The sequence below is a fragment of the Lycorma delicatula genome, chromosome 3 (genome assembly GCF_047948215.1).
Source record: "Lycorma delicatula isolate Av1 chromosome 3, ASM4794821v1, whole genome shotgun sequence".
Taxonomy (NCBI): domain Eukaryota; kingdom Metazoa; phylum Arthropoda; class Insecta; order Hemiptera; family Fulgoridae; genus Lycorma; species Lycorma delicatula.
Genome location: NC_134457.1, coordinates 51,872,140 through 51,898,120, shown reverse-complemented (window position 1 = coordinate 51,898,120; position 25,981 = coordinate 51,872,140). Strand labels below are relative to the sequence as shown.

General features: G+C 30.1%; 1 protein-coding gene across 1 annotated transcript; it reads right to left on the bottom strand.

Annotated features, from left to right (window-relative positions):
- Positions 1-383: 383 nt before the first annotated feature.
- On the bottom strand, positions 384-19,942 carry Prosalpha3 (proteasome alpha3 subunit). The gene is made up of 7 exons (XM_075359817.1): positions 19,798-19,942; positions 17,072-17,114; positions 14,404-14,566; positions 9,766-9,932; positions 8,099-8,229; positions 3,233-3,356; positions 384-606 (listed from the first exon to the last, which is right to left on the bottom strand). Exons 1-7 carry the CDS (start codon positions 19,798-19,800, stop codon positions 452-454), a joined length of 786 nt encoding a protein of 261 aa, XP_075215932.1. The 5' UTR covers positions 19,801-19,942; the 3' UTR covers positions 384-451.
- Positions 19,943-25,981: the final 6,039 nt, after the last annotated feature.

Below are 25,981 nucleotides of genomic sequence, written 5' to 3'. Positions count from 1 at the left end.
TACCTTCAAATTCTACATGACATAAAAAAACTACTTCCTATAATCTTTTAATATTCAGTAATTTCTTATATGATTTATGTAACTGGTAGTTTTATGTGTTCATAGATTATTTTTGCTGGTAGTTTATTCGTTCCAATTAACTGAAGAGAATGCTGGAAAGGAAGATTGCTAAAATAATTTTTGTACAAAAGATAAGTGCAAAGACCTAGATGGAAATTCAGAAAGTGGTTGTACACTGCGCTGGAAAAAATAATGAAAGAGAATGGTTTTTGAGTTAACAGGAATATAAATATTTTCTATGTAAAAACATATTTACAGAAAGAAGTTTTTATTAAAAAAAAACACAAAAAGGTTTTACATAACATTCATAAAAAAAATTACCATTTATAAAAAAAAAACCGAATTTAATTGAATAATAGATTTAAAACAAATTATTTTATGTAATTTATCTTCAAGGCTGGTTCTTTTGAGCTTGTTTTTCCTTCTTTGCTGCTTCAGCTTCTGCTTCTGCTTTTTCATAAGCAGCTATCAATGCTTCAACTTCTTTTGCAGGTAGAATTCGAGTAACAGTTTTATTATTCTCACGGGTTAAAGTAGCCAATTCAACTGTTAAAAAAATAATCAATATTATAGCATTTCAAATTTAAAAACAGAAATCATAAACTGAAATTTATAATACACCAAAAAAACAATAACTGTTTTGTCCTTGAAACATTCTGAAAATCAGTGATAGCTTTCTTCAGCAGAGAGTGGCATCCTGGTGAGTGAATATGTGTTATTGGTTACCAGCAGATTACTGATTTTGCAACTGATGACGAAATGGAACAACACATTTTATCAAATCTTGTTTGAAAACTGGGAAATCAGCTTCTGAGGCTTATGAGTTCTAAAACAGCCTTCGAGGATAAATTTTTGACTTAGTCAAATGTTTTTATCTGGTTCAACAGATTCAAAGATGGCTGCAAATCAATTGAAGATGATACCTGGTCTAGCCGGCCTTCCACTTCAAAAATCAACAAAAACAAATTTGCGATTTAGTGTGCTCTGACTAGATTTACAATTAGGAAAATGGCTGAGGAAATGAATTTAAGTTTCTACACAGTTCAGTTAATTTTAACTGAAGATTTGAACATGATGGAGTATCTGCAAAATTCATTCTGAAATTGTTGTCAGACCATCAGAAACAACAACGACTTCATGTGTCAAGAACTGATTAATTGGACCAAAACTGACCCAAATTTTTTAAATAGTGTAATTACAGGCAACAAATCATGGGTTTGTGGGTGTGATCCAAAAACAAAGGCACAATCAGTGTAGTGGCATCACAACTGAAAAAAGCATGACAAAGTCTGTTGAATGTGAAGACAATGTTGGTGGTTTTCTTCAATTCTGCAGGTATCTTGCATCACAAATTTGCTCCTAGTTGGCAGATGGCCAACCAGGAATATTATAAAAGTGTTTGTGTGAAAATGTGCAGAAGAAAATATCTGCACTCCGACAAAACAAAAACTGACTCCTCCACCATGACAATGTACTGGTTCATCATGTGTTCTCAATTGCATAATTTTTGGCCAAATTCCAAATTCCTCTGCTTTCACAAACCCCCACTATTCTCCTGATTTAACTTCTACTAATGTCTACCTGTTTCCTAAATTGAAATTTTCGCTAAAAGGGAACAAATTTGACTCAATTCATGACACCCAGGCAAATCTGGAGAGATTCTTAACATCCTTAAGAAAGAAAATTTTCAGGAATGCTTCCAGAAGTGAAAACACTGTTGGAGTTGATGTGTCAGTCAGAAGGGGACTACTCTGAAGGAGATCTATCATAACAGCCTGTAATTACTGCTATTTTGAAATTACAAGCGCGGTCTTAAAAATTTCCAATCCTACCTTGTGTGATAGGCTGACTCAGCAGGCCAGAATGAGTTGCAAATTAGAATCAAACAGAATGGTGGTAGAGGACAGTACTGAAAGGTTGTGGATGTTAAAACATAACATCTGAAGTTGAACTGTCAACCTCCTAGAAAGGAAGGCCAGCCAGCACTAACCATATTCATTACACCAATTCACTCTATAAAGTCAAGGTGGAGTTTTTACATGCTGTGACAGGGAAATTTCAAGCAATTTTATGCAGTTGCTTGTATAAACTTGCATGAAATTCAGAAGAAAATTCAACACTTTTCATTGAGGAAGGTTCCTTTGTACATATGATGCTATGATTCATGTCAGGCTATCATTACTCTCAAAAAACAGCAACTCTGACTAGAGCCATTTATACCCCAGATGCTTTACATGAACCACTGTCATATGAAAGGCTGAGACAGATAAAATTAAAACCCTTTCTGAGAGAAACAATGTATTATGTATCATCTAATGCATCATCTGTAATGAAAAAATACAAATACAAACATTTATACCCTGATATCATTTTAGCCATAACTGGAATCAGATTGGATTTACCCTAGATATCCTTATCTTTTTTTTTTTTTATTCTCCCACCACATCTCTTGCTCTACATACATCTTCAAATGCTTTCTCTTAACTCATATTCATCTTATACTTGGACATCCTCTGGGTTTCCTTCTACCATTCTTAGCAACTTTTCTCAATTCACTATTTTAACTCTCTCCTGCTTAAAATCAACTCTTACATCTGTGCTTTTCAACCTCTTATTAGTCTTACAATTTTATTTTTTCTGCTCCCATGAGAATTGTAACAGGCTGTCATTTTTCCATATCTCTGCTTCATATGTTATTATAGGTACATAATTTATCATAATTTATCCATATAACCTTGCCATTTGCTGGTACAATTTTTGTGTACAAGGGCTTAATACATCAGATTGATAGATTTTCTTCTTTCTGCAGTTATTTTGAAATTTCATTTGTTAACTTTCTATCCTCAGAAATCTCACTCCCCAAATAAGTAAGATGTCTACCACTCTTAAAATTCTCCATTCAGTATATTTTGATTCCTTCCTCTTCCAATACCCATTATTTCACTCTTTTTCTTACTTTTTAAAACGGGTAAATAAATGTAGATTTGAAACCACTACTACTACTTTATAGTATGCAGTCATTACTACATTATAACAAGTACCTTAATGCTGTCAGATTTAAACATGGACAAATTTACATTTTAAAATTTTGAATATAAATATGTTAAAATTATTATACATACCAAATGAGTTCCTTACAATACCATTGAACAATGGTATATAAATTACTAACCTTTTTCTGAGGTTAACTTTGTCATGTCAAGCGTTTTACTTAACACTTTAATAGCCAAAGCTTCGGCATCCTTTAATGTCATCTCACCTTCTTTATATTCTTGTTTTAAACTAGAAACTGCAGCCTGTTAAAAAATAAAAATTGCACTAACTATGTAAGATAAGAAAAGTAAAAATCTTACCTGAAATTATTCTAGTGACTAAATAACTCAAAAATTAGCTCAGCAATACAAAGAGATAAATTTGGTTAAGACCCAGAAACTTACACCTCTTCCTATATCTATTAATATAACTTCATAATATTTGCAGCTCTTTCATATTTAACATTAAGAAAAAGAATATTCACAATATTTATTAAACGGTAGTGGATTTAACTTCATAACTGCAGCAAGAATTATCATCTATAATGACTTTTAAATCTATAAACAACACAATGCAGTTCTTAAACCACTCACTTAAAAGAACTTGATTAAAAGAATTAACTCCTCTCTCCCAAAAATATCGTTAAAAATCACCAATGCCTAATATTATCACTTTACATAAGTTAATACTTTTTTAAAATTATCATACCAAACAAAACAATCAATATTCTTTAATGGAGTTATTTAATTACTAATTCTTCCTGTTATGTTTTCATACATATACTAAAACAAAATACAAAAATATGGTACTGCTCTCCTTTTTTCTAGTTATTCAAATATAAATGTTTCTTCATAAGAATTTAAGCCATTCACCATGCAATGATGTTAAGTAAACCCCAATGTCCAAAATAAACAGGTAACAAGGGTCCTCAACAAAAACTAATCAATAACAGTTTTATAAATTTTTCTCGTTTCATGGATAGTTATATATAATTGAGTTCACGTCAGATAGATAAGTTTCTATAAATCAGAGTTTGAGTATGAAATAGTGTAATATCTGCAGAAATTTCTCAATGTTCAAATTAATGTCCAATTATCATTACAAGAAGTAGATTTTGTTGTGTCTTAGTTTGTTGTGAGGACTTGTTCTCTATTGCAATAACTAAGGAATAGGGCAATATATGGAGAAAATTGTTAGTTAATATAAATCTTATTAATGTGTCTGCTGATCTTATTAATCAACCTGTCATCTCTCAGACTGTAATTCTTATTCGATTCAATGAATTCTGCCTTATCCTAACTTCTACCTTGACATAATTTGTGAGTGAACTATGGCTTTTAATTTCTATTATTTCTTTTATATATATAAATTAATTTTGTTTTCCCAAGTTTGTTTCTGAATGCTAACCAGAGAATGTAATTGCTTATGTAATTAGTAACTTAGATTTGTGGAACTTAGCTCATTCCTAACAAATTATGCAAATAATACCATAAAATTACAATAATTCTTTTCATTTGATCAATGAGTTAATAATACATTAAAAAACTGTGAAATCTCAGAGATTTTTAAGTGTCCCAAACAAAGATATTTTTCATAGAAGGCTCAAAATTGCAACAATTTTCTCTAGTCTGCCATTTATAATTTGTTGTTGACTTTTTTAACTTTTTATTACGTTTGGGATGCGAAGATTAAATACAGCACTAAAAATATTAAATTCATAAGTGTGTTCATAACTTTGATTTTGAAGAAAAATAAATCTCATCAGTTTACACAAATTTTGAAAAATATCTAAAATTAGCCAAACTACAAAAACTAAAATCAAACCTATTTTGTAGACTCTGAATGACAAACGCAATCACAAAATTTAGAAATGAAAAAGAATTACAAACAGCACTCAGTGGCTGATTTGAAATATGTAACTGAACTGTAATCTATTATTTCTTTATTATAAAGTATGAATCAGAAAGTTCTCTTAAAACTCTCATAACCTATTCTAATTTCAACCATGAAATTAATGGAAAAAGTTCATATAAACATATGTCCTAAAATGCTTTATTAGTGATTTATGGCTAGTGAAATATTTTAGCTACCCTGGAGAAATGAGGTCGTACTGAAATTTTTAGGACATTAATTAAGAACAAAATTAGTGACTTCTTATGGTCTTTGACCCGAAAACTAAAAAATAAATAGTCCCAGAACCATATCTGCAGTAATTTTTGTTAAATCTGGAGTGAAAACCAGTAAATTCGAGTAAAAAAAAATATTTTTTATGTTTAAAGTACAATAACTTTGTTAAATGGGTAGGTAATAAACACATAAAACTTTTAAACAAAACTCGTTGAGATTTTAATTCTGAACAAAATGGTGTAAGACAAGGTGAATAAAACAAAAAAGGGTTAGAAAAATTCAATTTTATTTAAAAAACTATACTAAATCAAAGTGCAATATACATAGCAGTTTTTATAATAAATGTTCAAAAATGAGCCAGCCATTTTCAACACATTTCTTGGCATGTTTCTGTTTTGCTTTTGTTGCCATTTTTAGAGCTGTCCTTAAGTTGCTCAGCTGCATCCACAATGTGGACAATTAATACTCATGAGAATGTATTTTTTTTTGTGTACAATATTTTCTATCCATCCTCAGATGCAAAACTTTAAAAGTGTTAGATCAGGTATCATGATGGCCAGGAATGTGGACCTACACGACTGATCCATTTCTCAGGGAAATGATTTAAGTGAGTGGAAATGACATAAGCAAAGTATGGAGGTGCGCCATCATGCTGGAAGTAAACTTTACGTCTCAGCTCTGAGGAACATCTCCATGCAGCTGCGACAATTCTTCTATAAGTACAAGAAGACCTCAGCATTTAAGAGACCAGATAATATGATCGGTCCAAGTAGCTGATTGTGAAGAAGGCAACACCTTATACCGACACTAAATCTGTGTTGAAAACAGCCTTCCACCATTTAATGAGGATTTACTTCTGCCCATGTATGCTCATTCCAAGTTATTGATGCCATCTTGAGTGAAATTTGCCTCATCGGTAAAAAAAAATATACTTAGAGTTGTTGATTTGTATTCCACCAATTGCAAAACCCTAAACACAGCAGTCTGTCTCCAGGGTGTAGATGTTGAACTGGCTGTTTATGATAAGGATAAGACTTATTTTATTTGTGTTCTCCAAACCATCAAATGTGAAACACTAATCTGCTTAGGAAGACAACCTTGGACTGTGCTGAACTGCATCGATAATAATTTTATCAATAACAGTGTCATGTTGGTCAGATCATTCACTGATGGCTGATATGAATACTAGGTAGTCAACCTGTTTCCCAATGATTGCGAAAAGTCGTACAAATTGTTTTGGGATATGGAATCCTGCAGTTGAAAAAACATATTTTATACTCTACTGCAGCAGCTGTAGCACTACCATCAATTACATACACCCAAAATGGATAACATATCACTATATTCCTCAATTATAAACAAGTACAGCATTATTTCAATGGCAAACAGATCACGTTCAAACTAAAATTCACAGAAAATCTTCGTTAACAACAGCACAGTTCGCAGTACCCAATATATTTAATGTACCTTACAGAATGATTTAAACAGTAATACAGTATTGCACATTGTTGATCAACTGTTACTTTATTACCAACTTTGAAATAATAATTTTTCAATAAATAAAATTTTTTTATTAATGGCAGAAATACATTAAATTAGGTAATTTTTATTTTTGTTTTAATTTTACAATTGTTGTGTAATTTCCTGTTTTTTTTTAATCTTCTAACAGCAACATTTAAAAGTAAATTTTGTTTTTACAAATTTTTTTCATCACTAAAAAAGAATCTGCTTTTGTTTATTATAAGTAATTTTCTGACAAAGGTAGTGATGCACTTTTTCTAAACAAAGATCAAATTTTTGTAACTATTTTTGTTTTATTTAAATTATCTTACACCAATTTGTTTAAAATTAAATTCACTAGAAGTTTTGTTTAAAAATTGTATATGTTTATTACCCATTTAACAGTTATTGTAGGTCAAAAACAAAGATTTTACCATAATTTATTGGTTTTCACCCCACATTTCTCAAAAACTACAGCAGATATGGTTCTTGGATCTATTTCACTCTTTCAGATCAATCAAGAATCATTAGAAATCACTAATTTTGCTCCTTAATTAACACCCTAAAAATTTCAGGATGACCTCATTTAAACAGCATAGCTGAAATCAGAACAAATCATTCGCTAGTTGTAACTTGCAAATGAAGCATTTTATTAGGATATATGTTTGTACGAACGTTTTTCATTATTACCTATTTTCCATTAACTTTTTTCATTATTTTCACAAGTAGAACATCTTATGAAACTCCCTGAAGGACTTTGTGATACATTCTGTATAACTAATTTCTACTGTAATTTCTGTTGATTGTTATTATTTACCTCAGACAATTATTTCACATTATACATTATAATGCATTTTTCCTTTTGATTTTTAATATTTAACTATAATATTAAAACGATTAAGAAATATTGCATTACAAGATAAGAATATTTAAATTTATTTACTTATTTATATATCTGTGAATAAGATTAATATCAATATACAAATGACTGATACACAAACGATCAGCATGTAGAATTAGATCATTAATAATGATACATACTTTCATCCACTAATTATTTAAATATTTCAGCAAGTATGACAATGTAAATTACAAAAGGAAAACTATGAATGTGCTCATCATAAAAGAAAGCAGCTGTGATCATACACAATGTTGTTGGTTAAACATTTGGTAGTTAAACAAAGGTGACTAAATATCATTAAAAATGCTTATAAATTATTTGATACCAGTAAACAAATTAGTTGGATGGTAAATTTAATCATATTTACCATTTCACTTTACTATTGTACATTTTAGAGCTCTGAAATGTATAACAATATATTTTAATTCATTCCATCAGCTTATGAATACATATAAATTAATTAAATAACACACTAACCGCACTATTGTTTCCAATACAAGTAGCTTTCCAACCTCCATAGTTACCACTTGGATCAGACTGATATAATTGGTACCCATAATGTCTGTCCCAACCCATGTATAGAATAGAGACACCAAAAGGGCGTTTACCTATTACAAAATATTACAAACATTTTAGTTAGGAACAAAGAAATTAATAACAAATTTTAATATTACAAAACTTATTATTGTAAAATAAATATTACCATATATAACTTACATCTGTACAATATTTTTGTACAGATGTAAGTTATTCATTAGAATAGCTTCTAATGAATTACTTTCTGTTATTCATACAGAAAGTAATATTCATTTTATAATAAAAAATATCAAATAAATATTTTTGTTTAATATAAATTAACCTAAGCCGCTTTTCTACACACTCATAGTGTACACTTAAAGCCCTTATCCAATCATATGATGAGTTCTTGTAAACTTACATCATATTTCTCTATAGCCAGTTCATTGAGACAGACTTCATTACTCTCAAAAACAATTCCTCCCCCCCAAAAACACATTTTAGTTCAAAAGCAGTTGACAGTCACTAGGATCCAGTCAGGACTGAGAGATGAATGATAAAAAAGTACCCAATTAAATTTTACGAACATCCATACAGTTTTTTCTGTGTTCACTATGCCTGCAAGAAACCCATCTCACAAAAATTTTTCTGTACTTGAAATGGTTACTGACAATTCATGATAATGGCAAAAAAAAAAAAATTATAAATTCTCAAAACTTTGCAGCAAATCATATTAATGAAATACAGTGATCAGTTTGTTCATCATTATGGATGTTCTTGCCTCCACCATTAACATTTTGACAACAGTGCAAAACCAATGATTCATCCATCACACATTACTGTAATAATCCTTTATCTGACAGTGCATAACACATGATCATATATACCTTGCATTAAGAAATCAAACCACAAATCTCACTTTACAGGTAGCAGAACTCTCTATTTTTTATTCACTTTAAACAAAAATGGAAACAACATAAATGTATGAAATGCAGAGAGAACTTTCACAAAATAAGTACACATGCGACTACTTACTGGCTGATTAGGAATAGACTTGTGCAAACCACCTATGTGGTACAGATGTGCCAATGGGTATTACTTTCCACATGACCCTCATTATAATGTTGTAAAATACTCTTTTTTAAGAAAATCCTATTATACCATTCTAAACAATCGCAGGATATCAAACACAATCTGATATTTTACATTATAATGATTAATTTAAAAAATATTCTATTCTGCAATAAAAATTACATCAGAAATAAAATAACTAATTACGTGATAAAAATTGCCCTAATTTAAATAATTTAATCAATTTTATAAGTAAGATAAGCAGGCAAGAATAACTTATGTACACATTTTATAAAATCTGAAGAGGTTATTTTGTTTTCAAAAGCCAAATTTTTAGATGAATAATAAAATAAGTAAGATTTATCAATATATTTATACATGTAAATAAATCATTGAGCATTGCCGACACAAAAACAGTAGTGCACACAGACTAAAATATCTGTACGATTGATTGGGTGTATCTGCCTTTCTGTTACTCACTCAAAGGTTTCTGGGTAAATCCATCCGTTGATATTATCAGATGAGTAAATAAATGAAACTAAAAATTTCATGCGTACCTCCATATTGAGTGTATGCTTGTTTTACATCACAAAGCCAAGAAACAAGTTGTTCACATGGAATTGACTCTCCATATTGCAGTCTATACTGCTGGGCAATCACTCTAAGCTCATTTGTTAAAACATTAGCATCTGAAGTGATACCAGCTACACTGCAAACCATATCTCTAAAATGGAAAAAAAAAATTAATTTAATGCAATAATGAAAGGAATTCTGGGAACAAAGAAAGCAGTTCTGTGGGAAAAGACTGACTTTTCGTTAATTTAATTTGGTTTTAATAATTAAATATTTTTTTAATCTGGTTTAATATTGTTAACAATAGATACTGCAGATAAAGAAACGTTTCAACTTGCAGCATCATAACAAACCATGCTTCTAACTTGCCCTGCTCAAATATTTTCGACCTTAAATTGAGTGTAACTTAGAAACAACTCAACCAATCTTAATCTCATTTTTACTTGCATAACTTCAGATACATGACTACAGCATAACTAGATTTCAATGAAACTGATTCAGAAGTTTTAGAAATCTTCAAACCAAAAGCTTTTATATACAGCCAATATATATATATATATATCTCAAAAGCATAAACAAAATGCAGCACAATTCACCAAATTACAGAATCAGTAAGATCTCTTACTTTATCTTATTATTTTTCTTTTTCATAAATCGAAAGCGCTTTTGAGGAATTTCCTCATCATCAGTCAATTAAAATTGAAATTTGATTACACAATAAAACATTTAACATAATATTACTCCATACATAACAAAATATATGTAGTCATAGATAATTAATTAAAATAATTAAATCTTTAATCTTAAAAACATTAAAAAATATTTGTTTATATATGTTTAAGGCCAGCCACTAAATACAGCACTGTACTAATATGATAACCTTTACCAAATATTAACAGAAGTGCTGCTATCTATAGCAACTTTGATAAGAGTATAATTATCAAATTCTGTTTGCAAATTGATTAAGCTGAATTTCTGTCTATATTTGTACATATGATATTTCTCTAAATTGTCCAATTTTTATTATCATTTTCTTTTGTAACTTCAATTATTTCCAAATTATTTTCTAAGTCAGTAGTAGAATGTTTATTCACTATTATATGGTCGGCAACATTAGAAAAAAACAATTTTTTGTTTACATAATATCTAAAATTTTCTTTTAAAAGCTCTATTAGTCTTCCTAATATATATTTCGTCACTCATTACATTTTAATTTATAAATGCCACATAAACTAAAATCATTATTATAACTATGGTTTTTTTTAAATGCTCATTATATGGTTGTAGGATTTATATTTTTCATCATTATAAGCATTAATTAAATTTTCAATAATAGTATTAAAATAAGAGTATTTTATATAGATATTATCAATGCTGTGTATTTTAATTATTTAGATTTTGAAATTTTGTTTTTAATAAATATTATCAATTAATGCTTTACATCCATTTTTTACTGCAATACTCTTTATAATATTTATTTCTGCATCTAATTTTTCCCCTGTTGTTCTGTGTGCAATGTATTGCTCCGTTTAACATGTTTGTAAATATATTAATTTTGTGCGACCACGTATGATTAGATTTTATATTAATAGCAATTTTATTTACTGTAGGTTTTCTATATACTTGCATTCTAATATGATTCTTTATGTAGATTTCAATATTAACACCTAAGAGCTTATTTTCCGACACTTATCTGTTTCAAATGTAAATTTTAAATTGTCATGATAGGGGTTGAGTTTTTTCAATATTAAAATATGTTCATCATTTATAACAGGTTCAAAGATAACCAAAATGTATCAATATAGCGAACCCATAATAGAATTTTATGTATGTTTGTAATACTATAAACTATCTTATCTTCAAATTCCTACAAATAAATTTCAGACATAATGGCCAATAAAGGAAACCCGATCGGTAAAGTATTCTCTTATGTACAATGTACATATGTTTCTAATAATGATGAGAAAATTATCAATAAATTTTGGGTTCTCATTATTATTTTTTAGTTTATTTTTTATTATGCAAATTTTATGATGTACAGGAATATTAGGATACATGTTGGTTATATCATAACTTATCATTCTAGTATTCTTATTTATTGTCAAATTATTTAATTTGTTAATCAAATCATACCCATTTTTTAGATTATATTTATATGGTAAATTAGCCTTAGATCTAAGTATCTTATCAATTATTTTGGTAATAAAATAACAAGGAACAAGGTACAGATTTAAAGATAATTAACGGACGCATTGGGTTACCTTGCTTATCTATTTTAGGAAGACCAGTAAGTTTTGGGGCAAATGATTTGAGTGGATATAATCTAGTGTGATACTTAAATTTATTATCAAAATTTGTCTAATAATTTGTTATTAAACTTTTTGTAATGTTTAAAAATTTGTTATTTGGGTCTTTTATTTGCTAAAAAAGAAAAAGCAACATAAGATAAGGTAAGAGATCTTACTGATTCTGTACTTTGGTGGATTGTGCTAAATTTTGTTTATGCTTTTGGTATTAATTGGTAGAGGAGATATAGAAAAAAAAGATTTATTTTATTAAACTAATTATGAATTATATATTCAATTTTCAACATGTTTTATTAAATCTTATCAAATGTATACAACATTATAAAAGTTTAATGTGTAATCTATAAAAGTAAAAGGACATTTTTGCCTGGTTGGCATTCATAATTAATTATGAATGCACAGGCAATGGAAGTAGCACATAGCACCAGGAAATCTTGTGTTCACAGTTCACAGGAGTAAGGACCATGTGCATCAATGGGATGTCCTACCATGGGGAAGCCAACTACATTCAACAAGAGTACATCTTGGGTTGTCGTCAACCGGCAGTTCGAGGCAGCATCTATTCATAACGGACTGCAATTCAGAGACAGGCAGCGGAAGTTCTTCAGGGTGAAGAACTATCAATTCCATGGCTAGGATGAAGTGATCACAGCACTAGAGAGTCACTTCGGACAGCACAACTTTGTGGCTAACTACAAGTGTCAGCCATGGGGACAAATAAAGAAGACTGACATTCACCTCCATTATCGCACAGCCAGCTCAACTGGCATTAGTCAGGCTGTCACCTGGATAGATTCAGGAGAAGGAAACATACCGGCCTCCTTTCACTCAGAGGTCCTGGGTTTGAATCCCAGTCAGGCATGGCATTTTTCACACACACTACAGAACATTCATCTCATCCTCTGCGGAATGAAGTGCTTGACTGCACACCCAGAGGTAAAACAAACAAAAAAAAAAGGAGGAGAGAACACAAACTTCCATCGACGGGATGCCAAATTCAAGAAGCTCCTTCTTCTGGGGTCGGTGAGGTCAGTCAACAACACAATGTCCCGCAATACTGCTTGTCTTTGAAGAGTGGGAGTCAACTGCGATGAGGAGTCAGCAGACATCACTGAGACTCCTTTGAAGGTGTCCTTACCGGAATGACTACAACAGGAAACCAAAGTTGCCTGCTGCAGCATCAAGCAACAAGGGTCAATCGGTCTGCTGGAACTGTGGCAAACCAGGTCACTGAAAAGTGACCTGGTTTGCCTGGAGTGACCTGCAAGAGAAAATCTACTATCCCAGTTCAACCATGAACCTACTAAGAAGACTGTAGTGGCAGAAGCCAATCAGGAAGATGTATGTGCGCAGTCTGAGCAGCTCATAGAAGTTAAGAGAGGAAGGCGCCGGTAAGGAAGAAACAAACAGCTCTCACTGCGTCGAACACTGTCAAGAAGAGGAAGTCTTAAAAGTAGGTGCAAGGTACAACCTCTGAGCAAATTTATAAGCAATTCCAGTACACAAAAAGAAGAACCAAATGGATATGGAATGCTAATCAGAAATCCATCCATAAAATATAACAAAACTTGAAACTTAGACCCATCATTACAATAAACCCTTAAACATGCCCGATTACAGAATTATACAGCAGCAAGGAACACTATACAGGCTCTGCGATTCGAAGGGAGAATTTGTGAAACTCCCACCACTTTTGCATTCCATTCCATTCCAAAAAGAAGAAATGGTTTCTGAGTTTCTGTTAATGAAAGAGACTATAGGCTGTTACTATAAGTGAAAGAGATAATGTACTGAATTTCATTCATAAATTGTTAGGGTAGTTTTATTTGTAAACCACAAAGGTAATTGAGTGAAAGAACTTTATACTTGTCTTATCTATTGTACTGTTGTTGTTAATACAAGACTATTGGTTAAAAGTGTTAAGACTAGCCGGTCATGCCAACTATTTATTTGTAATATTTATATATTTATGTATACATTTAAATATTTATTGTAAAAGGGAAACGGACATTAACTACGCGATAATTACATGTTAACAGCATTAAAATGTAACTATGCCTTTACCTAGCACCATAACTAACATCATTACTCGTAAGTCAAAAATATATAGTTTGATCTATGATCCATCCTGAGAAATCTATAATGCTCTTCATAAAAGATAAAATATGACACTCAGAGATTTCATTGTCATGATTACTCACATCCATTTATGTATTAAAATTTTTCTGACAAAATTAGATTTTTGAATTCTATATCATTTTAAGATTAGAACACTAAGAGCTGGCAAAATCATAAAGATTCAAATATAATACTTACTCATTTAATTTATATATTTTTTCTGAGAAGAAAACCTCATCCAATAATTTGTTTGTATTTCTTCGTTCAGCAGCAAGTAATATACCATCATTTGCTAATATACCTAAACATGTACCAGCATGGCTAATAGCTTCCATTGCATATTCAACTTGATATAACCTCCCTTAAAAATAAATAAATACAACAAAATTATTATAAATTTAAAAACTGAATATAAGTTTCGTACCAGAAAAATAAATATAAATAATCAGAAATTTTAAATGCATACTATTAGTACAATTGGTCCTACTTAGTTTTGTACAGAATCAAGCAGCTCAATTTTGAGGCAGAGCCAACAATTAATAAAATCAAACTCAATCCAACATGTACCAATTGTTTTAGTTTAATTTTAATCAACTGAATCCTGTAGCATTACACAACATTTGTCTTTATGGTTAATTAGCAATGATATACGCTAACTGGGCCATATTAATCATTAAAGCTAGAAAAAGGGAAGTAATAATCAAAAACTGTTTCAAAATAATTCAAAAGTTTTAAGATACAAAAAGAAATCATTTATTACACTGACAAGTTAAAATGAATAACTAACTGACTAATGTAACTAGTAAAAAGAAAGGTATATTTATTATAAGGTAAATACGCGTTCATCACACTTGTTATCATAAATGAAGATAGTGAAAAAATAACCGAGGAAACTACAAAAAAACAAAAAAAAAAACTAGGTCAGAAAAATAAATATAACAAATTTGAGGTTTAAATAATATATAAATGTTTTAAGCACAAATTTATTCCTTATCCCAAGCAATAACTACAGAAATAATAAAATGGTAGGTATTTTAAAAGTGCATTGAGACCATGAACTTAATATGAAACTAAATATGTAACTCCAATATGAAATAAATGACAAAGAGATAAAGAAAAAAATTATTGTTTTAAATAATCATATCCTGTTAATAATTATCATAGAATTGAGAAATTCAAAGATTGCAATGAAAAAAGTTTTTTAAGGGTAGCAAAAATAGATCACAATAAATAAGGTAAGTATATGAGGTCTGATAAAAAAGAGGTAGTGAAATTTTCATTCATAAGAAAAAGTATATGCCTTCGTTCCCCTACATTTTTATTATCCCTTTCAAACTTTCCCATCATACCCCCAATACTTCTTCAATTTTAAAAATATTTCTGGTTAGCATTACGCTTTCAGTTCATTCAATGAAATACATTTAAAAGCTGCCAAATGTTCACCTTTCATGGATTTTTCCATTTGAGATATACTACAATGTGCTTGTCATTAACTTCATTTTCTTTGCTGATAAATGAAATATTATCCTATGTTTTTATGACAGGAATGTAGTTAACTCAATATATGTATTTTAGAGAATAGTATTGGAAATGATTATCAAACTATGTCAGATTGTGATCCGAAGTCTTTAATCAAAGAACCGATCAAAATCACTAACATATCATCTAATATCATTGAGTGTATTTTTGTTGAATACACAACCCACTAATTGTTAGGGCAAAACTCACTCACCAGAAACTTAGTGATCATAAGATAACTCGGTGTAAAGTCAATGTGAAACACACTGCAATGGAAAAAGATGGACAATTTAATTCTAAATTGTAAATAAGTCCAAATTATTAACAAGTTACCTAGGATTAGATATAAATCTACCTCCACTGCTTTTACAGTTTATACTGACTAAATTTATCTAGGTATATGCACTAGAATACTTTGAATACGAATGGTCAGCCCTGTGATAAAAGACTGAATCATTATTATGCCTTCTTGAGAAATAGATTACAGTGTGACATATACACAGCTAAAACAGATTATTATAAAAACTTGTTTTAAAATAACATGGGTAATATAAACCCACTTTCCTAATAGTGAGAGGTTAATGAAATCTTTAGTGTTGAAAATAAGGCTCACAAAATTGATAGCTTATTTTATATTAAAATATTTTAATTTTGGTGCCCAAAAGTTTGCAAATATTTTCAATCAATATTTTTAAAATGGCAATTAAACTGAGGAGTACAATAAATAAAGGTACTTTTCCGCTATTATCCCAATTACCCACGAAAGTACATAAAAATAAAAAACAATGATAGATTAAATATTTCATGTGCATTTATTTTAATGAAAATTTTGTTTGAAAGTAGATTTTTTTATCAGAATGACACATACTAGGCTTAATCAGACTGATCTATAGAATCAGAGTGTAGAATCTTTTATAAGATTACATTTAAAAATATTTTTACGTCAACAATGTGTAACAATGAAAATTTAAAATATTTATCACAATATGATCTACTAGGATAATACTGCAAGAAGGGACATCCACCAATGGTAAACAGATAACAGGTATAAAATTAAAACAGCTTAATATAACATGTTGGGGGTAGTCATACTTATACTTTTTCGTTCTTTGAAATCTGAAAACTCAGTAGTGAAAACAAGAAACCATTAAATTATCATTAGTATCATTAATATCATTAAAAGTAATAATAAAAACAAATTTTAACTACTCATAAATATACTCTTTTTCTGTTCTACACAAAAGTGAGGTATAGTATTTAGTATTTAATTTTTTCCAGTAGCAAGTTATACTGAAACTAATAACTATTTAAAAACATAGCTTTTCAATGTTTAAGTAACACTACTTACCTTCAGGGGAAAAAATTGTTGTTCTAGTATCATATCGCCTAGCCTGTAAAGTAAAAATTTTTTAAATGTTAAAATTATCTCAACTATTACAAATTCATCATAACAAAGCCATATCTATACATTAAACAGTCACCACTTCACATTTTCCACTTAAAAAAATATGTATACATATACAAATAAATTATATGGATTATTATACTTTTGAATTAGACACTACGTGATTGCTTTGACTTTGCTGGAGAGAATGATAGTAGAACAAAACAGCAATCAATGTAAAACAGGAGAAAGCTTATTTAATTCAATCAAAAATGAACTGAATTAATACCAGGATAAAAAACTTATATCACTGAAAATATTTTAAATGGGGTTAAAACCAAACCTTCTTTTTTTTGTCCAGGTAATGCTTACCTTGGGTTACATAATTACCTTTAAACCCTTTAAAATATTATTTACTACTCTTTAAATCTTAAGATTTAGCATTTAATGGTAAGATTCAGCAGTATACCTCTTTTCAATTGCATTATGTTGATACTGGGAGAAAAGCTTCACATTTCCTACATCTTTTAAACACATACTCAAAACAGCAGCTATTATAAAATCAGAGATTATTAAAAATGTAACTAAAAATACATTAACATTAAAATAAGAAAAATATAGGCATTCAATGTTGGTTTTTGGTGATGAAACAATTACAGTTTAAAATTTTTAGTACCACTAATACATCTACAAAAAATAGATCTCATTCATCTTAAATTGAATTTAACAAATTGAGCTTCACAATAAAACTAGATTATATAAGCGTTATAACAAAGTTCAAAATGGGATTACACCAACATGACTAATTAAACACGTTCAACCAGTAATCATATACAATATTTCTAAGAACATGAATCAATCTTAACTAACTGATGACTGTCAAGTAGAAATACTTCAATTATATTACTGTTTTTTTTTATAACAATATATATACTATAATGACACCTTCATTCCAATACCACATGTTAACATTCCGAGGGAAATTAATGATTTTTATCTCTTTTAATCTGTTTGATGATCTACCAATGAATATAATTTCAAGAATCAGAAAAATTAATTTCTCATGTTATTCCTAATTTATTGAAAACCTGGATCAGAATTTTGATTTATTATTTTCTAACAGAATGCAGCAAAAAATGTTAATACCATGAATGAAAAGCTGAATTATTTAACTGAAAATACTGTATATGAGAAAATTAATTTCAAATTAGGCTCCCTGTTAAATTTGAAACGTTTTGTTGATAGTGAAGCTGATTAAAATATTAGTGCATTAAAAAGTTTAATATTAATATTTTTATACAAAAAGGTTAAATAATTTTACCCCATATCTACATGTTTTTTTAATATGTGTGTATATATTTTTATTTCATTTAAATCATTTTTTATTATTATACTGAACATTCACTATTATACAATAAAAAAAATTACAGCACATTACAATCACAAATATATTACATCTTTGATTAGTGTTTACGTGAATGATATTTTATACGTAAAATTAATGAAAAATATAAAAAATTAATTTAAAAACTTATAAAATGTAAAAAAAAAATATCAGACATTATATGGTCACCTACCAGTAGGTGACCACAACAAGGGTTGCATATACCAAAACAGGAACATCATCATGGCCAGTGACCTATTGTTGCAACTTGCTACTCAAAATTACATGAAAACAGAGCAAAAACTTTTAACTAAATGTTATACAACTATAGAAGATGATTTGGTCCTGATCACTTACTTCATGCAGATTGTTTACTACAAATAAAGAGTAAAAGAAAAAATTCCATTCCTCTATGATGTCAAATAATTAACTCATGATTTTACAAAGATTACACTATACAAGATAACAAATACTATGTAACGAACCATCCACAGGAAAAATGATGATCCAGTAATCGCTGTCAGTATGCTTCAAATTGGATTGTGTACAGATAAATAATAATGATCCTTATCAAGACTTTCAAAAAGACTTGCCAAGACAATCAAAGGTGAGGATTAAAGCAAAACCACCAACTTTATAACCAAATCCAATATTTCTTTTTTTTATATAAAAAAGACAATATTTACCATGACATAAATTTTACACAATTCATTTTCTACAATACCACTGTATACATTTACAATACCACTATCAAAGAGATTAGACAGTAATCTTGAAAATCAATTCTGGAAGCAGTTTAAAAATGGTAAGTCGTGATTCTTTTTTATTAATTTATCAAGTCAACATTTTCTCACCCTAATCTATGATATTCCCATGTTAGTTTTTGTCAATTACACGGATCGCAATCAATATTAACATACTGTTAAATAATAGGCACGTATTTCATATAACTTACCAAAGAAAGTAAAAAAATAATTGATTAGGAAGCATGCTCAATAAAAAATAAAATACATCAATTCGAAAATCCGATCAAAACTTCAACACAAAAAATAAACCTCCCAACGAATAAAATTTAAACTCAGAAATATGCTATAATATTACACAAAAATATTCAAGAAATAAACATGAAATTTTTAAGATACACAAAGATAAATTTGGTAGTTTAAGATCACTGGCAGCAACATAACCTCACGCAAATAGCAAAAATGAAATGTCATGACATTTATTACATTAAATATTTTAAACATGCTTTAAACCAATAACTGAATTACACAATTAGCTCAATCAACTAAGGAATGATTCTTACCATTTTAAAAATAAGAAAAGTACTAATCAACAAAAACTGTGATTACTTGCAAATATTAAACAATCACCAACTAGCCGACACACACACACAGGTTCATACAGCATTAATCAATGATGCCAACGTAAATCTATGAAACGTGCACAACAGTATGAAATGTTCCAAATGCTTTTGTCTCCAGTACAAACAGTTATTTTTTTAAATTATTTTTTATACACTATTTCTTACGACTAAAGAAAAGGTTAAATTCCAATTAAAGGGACATTTCAAGCAATGCGAAAAGTTACACGCTTTCTTAAGTGACAGGATTCTAGAGATTCCCTCTTAACGACAAGAAAAGAGTTTATTTTAAAATACATTATTTTATAATTAGATGATTCAGAAATATACTAGTGATCTATTTCTGATGGACTGCTTTTCTTTAGGAAAATGGTGCTTAATTACATCACATTTCTTTATTTATTTCAGATAGAATTTCATTACAAAGAACGCACTCTTTTAATCAACATTATGTTATTCAAATGGCTGTGTGTGCGAAGCATTACCAATTTCATCTAGCCCATTTCTGCACGTCATCGTTTTTAATGCACCATAGATATTATTAATTTAACCAAATATTCGATTTGACAGTGCATTTTGTAACTTTATGGAAAATCTTATCACCTTAATTACTTATACAGAATCCCTATCAATTTGTATATCTCATTTCATCCTGTCTTTATTAATTAAGAGTAGATGTAATTGAAAATTCTAAGGAGACGCTTGTAAATTACCAATGTAACAAAAAAATGTGTTTTATATAAGCTTGGTTGCACATGACACCTTGCCATATAAAGAACAGTTTATAACAATTTTTTGTTGAGATTGCCTCACCTTAAGTTTCTTACAACACCATTTTGTGTGCTACTTTTAAATAACATTCAAACATTGTGTTTGAAAATAAAATAAAACTGAAATTAGTCAACAAAACCATTACACCTAATAGATGCTGTTGCACAGCTATGTAATAAAAGTAACTTCTGGTGAACAATGTATTTTTTATGTGTGTACTCCTATATCCTGTTAGAAATTACCTCCAAGAAGTTGGAAAAACATATTAGAAATAATAATTTTTTTATTATTTAAAAAAACACTTGATTTATTATTTTAAAACTAATCATAGATGTGAAACACCATATATTGTAAGTTTAGAAAGAAGTTCATAATTCAATAACTAGGCTCTGTTCAGGTTGACAATAGGAAATAATTTTCTACTAGAAATCATCTATAACTTCTGTTTCTTCTTCTTTTATGATAGTATTGTACTTTTTCGACCTGCTTTTATCTTTTAAAACAGCAGTCATGTTCAAGGATGGTTGTAATATTTATATTTCTGATTGCTTATATTATACAATTTGTGACACATCATTAGTGTTGTTGGCCAAACATATAAAATGTGCTTGATTTCCTATACAGTGATACCTTAATTCATTTAAATAATAAATATTTAGTTAAATTAAAAAAAAAACAAACTGTTAATTCTATATAATGTATACGTTAAGACTAAAAATTTTATCAGTTATATTAGACTTTCAAACAGAATCAAAATTGTTAGTGAGGTGACGAAAATTGTTTACAGAAGCATTTGGAAAAATCAACAAAATCTTTAGTAGTAATCTTTAAAATTTTAGGTTGTACACTTTAAGTCTGTTACTTTACTATTCTCTTATTCATCCCCAATCAATCCTACACAAAAATGTAAAAACATAAGTTATATTATGGTATGAATTATATCTTAAAATCAACTGCTAATTTCACATCAATAAAAGAGAATACGAGAATCATCATTAGAATTGCTTCAAGATGTTGTTTAATGGAATTTCTAGTTAACAGGTGATGAATATTTATTTCATGTGTTAAAAAAAGGATAGATATGATTTGATTTTAGCCTTTTCTATATTTTTATGACTTTTACAACCCTTTTCAATTGCGTGCCTTTTTTTAACCTTTTCAGATCAGGAAGCCAGTAAAGTGGCTCTGTGCGGTGACAGTTTTAAAACGCTGTTACAAAAACATTTTATATGGGATCTAAGTCGGTTATATTTTTTTATATTCACAAAGAAATCAGTTTTATTATACAATTTGAACTATAGTTATACGAATTAAAATGTTTTATTTGGACAAGAAAGAATATGACCATTTTTTTCTCAGAAATGTGCTTGTGTGTGTGTGTGTGACTGGTGTATTATAATTGCTATGAGGGTTACGGATTTATTTATTATTTACAAAACTAGCTTATTATATCAGCAACATAACGATGTATTGAAATACATAATAAGTTATGTTATACGGCACACACAAAAAAAAAAGGAATTTGTGGTCATAAATGTGTCACTTTTATTTGAGGCCTAATAAATCTTTTCTGACAAAAGATATCGGCATCAATGAAACACATACCGATTCGTAATGAATAACAGTATACAGTAAAAATAGTTTTTTGTCAATCCGAATAGCCTTTTAAGTGGAGGGGATTTTTATAAAACGTAGTTTTTACTGAATCTCTTTCTTTATACTAACATATGTTACTTTATTGTGTGAGTGAGTACGAGTGAACTGCAGTAAGTAACTTACTATCGCAAACCGGCGTTCCGTTGGTAATATAATATTTCATTATTTTTTTCAAAATTACATCGGTTTTTTTTTATTCAGTGCGATTTTTTTCACATATTGGGCGTTTTTTTTAAATTTGTGATTTTTTTTTATTTGCCGTAATTTTTTTTTTATCGAGACAATGAATGACGAACAGATTAGGTTTGCTCTTGACGAAGAACTTTCAGATTATGACGAAAATGACAGTGACGACCTTGAGGGCTTGGATGACATCAAAAATACTGAAATTAGGAGTAACGATTTTTCGGAACCGCATCTCCTGAATTTTAGTAGCGACGATGATGATCCAGGTCATTCGATTAGTGATACTGACACGGAACAGAAAATAAATGTAGCCGGTTCAGTTCTACATCCACATGCTGAAGGAAACGGTAATATATTTCATGAAATCCATTATCGTTCTCCAGTGCAGTTGGATGTTGAAATGCAACCAGCTGTTGAATTTCCTCTCCAAGATGAGGAACTTGACACGGCGGAGTTACAAGAAAATCCAACTGACCGGGCCCAAAATGACGAAACAGTTACAGATGACGAAGGTTACGAGTTGGAAGGTCGTCTGCCGGTTCTTGGAAATCCCTGGTTAGTTTGTACTGATAGGTGTAAATATGACACACTAAACAGTTTGCCTTTTACGGGTCCGGAACCAGGTGCATTTGTAAAGAATCCCGACCTTTTGGCTAAATCCGCTCCTCATAAGAGAGGTCGGCCTAAGAAGCGTCGTAGGAATTTACACAATGTGCCTGAATATATTCCTGATCCCCGTATTCATGGGCAGACGCCGTTTGCCGTATCTATGTTGTTTTTTGGGGCTATCCTTGAAAAAGTAACATCACAAACTAATTTGTATTTTCAAAGCCGTAGACCTGATAGGCCATTACCTAAGGACAGAATTCAAGGTGACGTTAGTCTTGCCCAGATGAAACGTTTCTTTGCAATCATCCTGGAAATGGGTCATACTGTAAGACACACTTTACAAGAATACTGGTCGACTGACGAGGTTTCCCATTTCGCTTGGTTTGGGAATACATTACCGAGAACTGTCTTTCTTCATATTTTGAAGTATTTACACTTCACTAACCAGGATCCACCGATAGAATCAGAAATGCAAACTGGTAACTATGACCGTCTCTGGAGAGTACGCGAAATATTTTAAATTGCTCGTCAGAAATCTCGTGAACTCTGTAATCCACGACAACAAATTGTAGTTGATGAGGTTTTATGCGCCTACAAGGGTAGAGTCTTCTTTCGGCAGTATATACCTAGTAAACGAAAGCGCTTTGGGATAAAGGTTTACAGACTTTTCGATAATTCTGGGTACACATTCGATATGAATGTATATCTCGGGAGACAACGAGAGGAACAAAATGTAAACGAAAAAATTACTGAACGTACAGTTATCGATCTAATTGCAGGTTATGAAAATTGTGGATATCATTTGTATATGGAAAATTTTTTTCATCCCTGCAATTATATCGACGACTGAAAGATGTGGGAATTCTAGCTTGTGGAACAGCTCGATCCAATCGTGCTGGAATGCCAGCTGAATTCACACGAAACAGACGTAAACAATTAGGTTTGACCAGACACCGGTTAGCCTGTCGTACGACACTGGATGGAATATCTTGTATTCTATTCAATGACAAGCGAATGGTAACACTTCTGTCTTCTATTCATGGGCCTGCTGAAGAGGGTAAATACAGTGTAACAATTCACGGTACAGAAAATGTCGTGAGACCTGTAATGATTGTAGATTACAATAATTATATGGGGGCTGTTGATCAATCTTATCTTCTGTCTTCAAGCTATTACTTACATAGGCGCATGACAAAATGGACGAAAAAACTTTTTTTCCACATTTTTGATATGCTTCTTGTCAATGCTTATACGGCTTACAATAAATAATAAATAATACGGCAATAAGATGGAGAAGAACCAATCCTTCTGATGGTTTCGAAATGAGGTTTTGAAAGGGCTTGTTTCATCATCTCCTACGAGATTTTCTGCACGAGGATCTTATATAAGAAATCGTGAATTTTTACGTCTTGAAAGTTGTGAAGCAAGACATTTTCCTAAACGTGAGGGAACAAACAGTTTTAGACAATGCGTTGTGTGCTCGGCAAACGGCATTCGCGTAAGATCAGTCTGGAGGTGTGTGGCTTGTGAGGTACCACTCTGTTTAGATGGATGCTTTCTCGTGTATCACACACGCCAAAATATCACCAACTAGGGGTAAGAGCTTTTTATTTATAAATTTATTACTTCATTTTATTTGTTTAGGTTATTTATTATTTTTCATCTATTTCATTCTTTTGTTTTTTTGGGGAATCTCCCATATTGCGATTTATATGTTGGTGTAAAAACTAGTGCGCGCTCGTAATTTCTTATTTTATATATTATATATATATAATATATATTACGATTTTATATACATAGTAACATAAAAAATAACTGTTGTTTGTACCGAATAGCTTGTAATTACTGGGGTAATTATTATGCGTTTCATGAACTCTATTGCCCCCCCCCCCCGTGGCGTGTAACAGCAATACTCTGTTGTAAAAAAAGTTTTTTTACGTAATAAATGCTCTAAGGAAGTCTTATAATTTTTAAAATAAATTTTACATTATATGTAACGCTAAGAAAAAATAAATAACTATAAAAATTTCTCGAAACTGATATGCTAATTAATCTGTAATTTATGACACGGGTTTTTCATCATATTTTGCCCAACTTTCAACCGATTTGCTTGAAAGTATTTTTTTTTTAATCAGCAAACTATGTTTCATAAACACAAATCAAAAAAAAAAAAATTTCGCTAATAAAAAACGCGGTAGAAATGCGCAAAAAAAATTCTGCAATTAAATTATCGTAATTTTTGTACGGTTTCAATTTTTTTGTTGTTACAGGCATAAAAAATATCCAATCGTAAGGTTTTTTTTTGTCAGAATCTGTTAAATCTCGTTAATATACTGTAATTTTTTGAAAATTTTTTCACAAGAGGGTAGCATAAGACTATGAAGAGAGGCAATCAGATACCAACTATTTTTGCGGAGCGCTAAGAAGCGCGGAGCATTGTGATGGGAAAAGGTTAATACATATTCCATGTTACTTAACTGAAAACTGCTAACTTTATTAGTGTAGAGAATTAGATATAATAGTAGTGGCAAAAGTGATTATAGTGGTAGTAGTAATACTGTGTTAGCTTTTGACAAATATTTTTAATAGAATCTGGGAAGTACAAGGTCTGTTCAAAAAGTAACTAATGTAGTTTGTGAAAACAAAGTTTACCTTGTGGCTTCCAATCCTAGTCCTTCAAAAAAGACCCCTTACGATTCCTCATAATTAAAGTAGCAGTTCCACAGTAGAACATTTTTCGTAGATGTCATTTAAAATGACTACCAACTGCGTGCCATGTTTTATCCTTCTCCATAATAGCCCTTACACATTTATAATCTATATTCTTTGTCATTCTGTTAAACATCATTATTATATCCTTCTACTTGTCAAATTGGGACCATTTCAGTGAAATTTTTGGCAAATA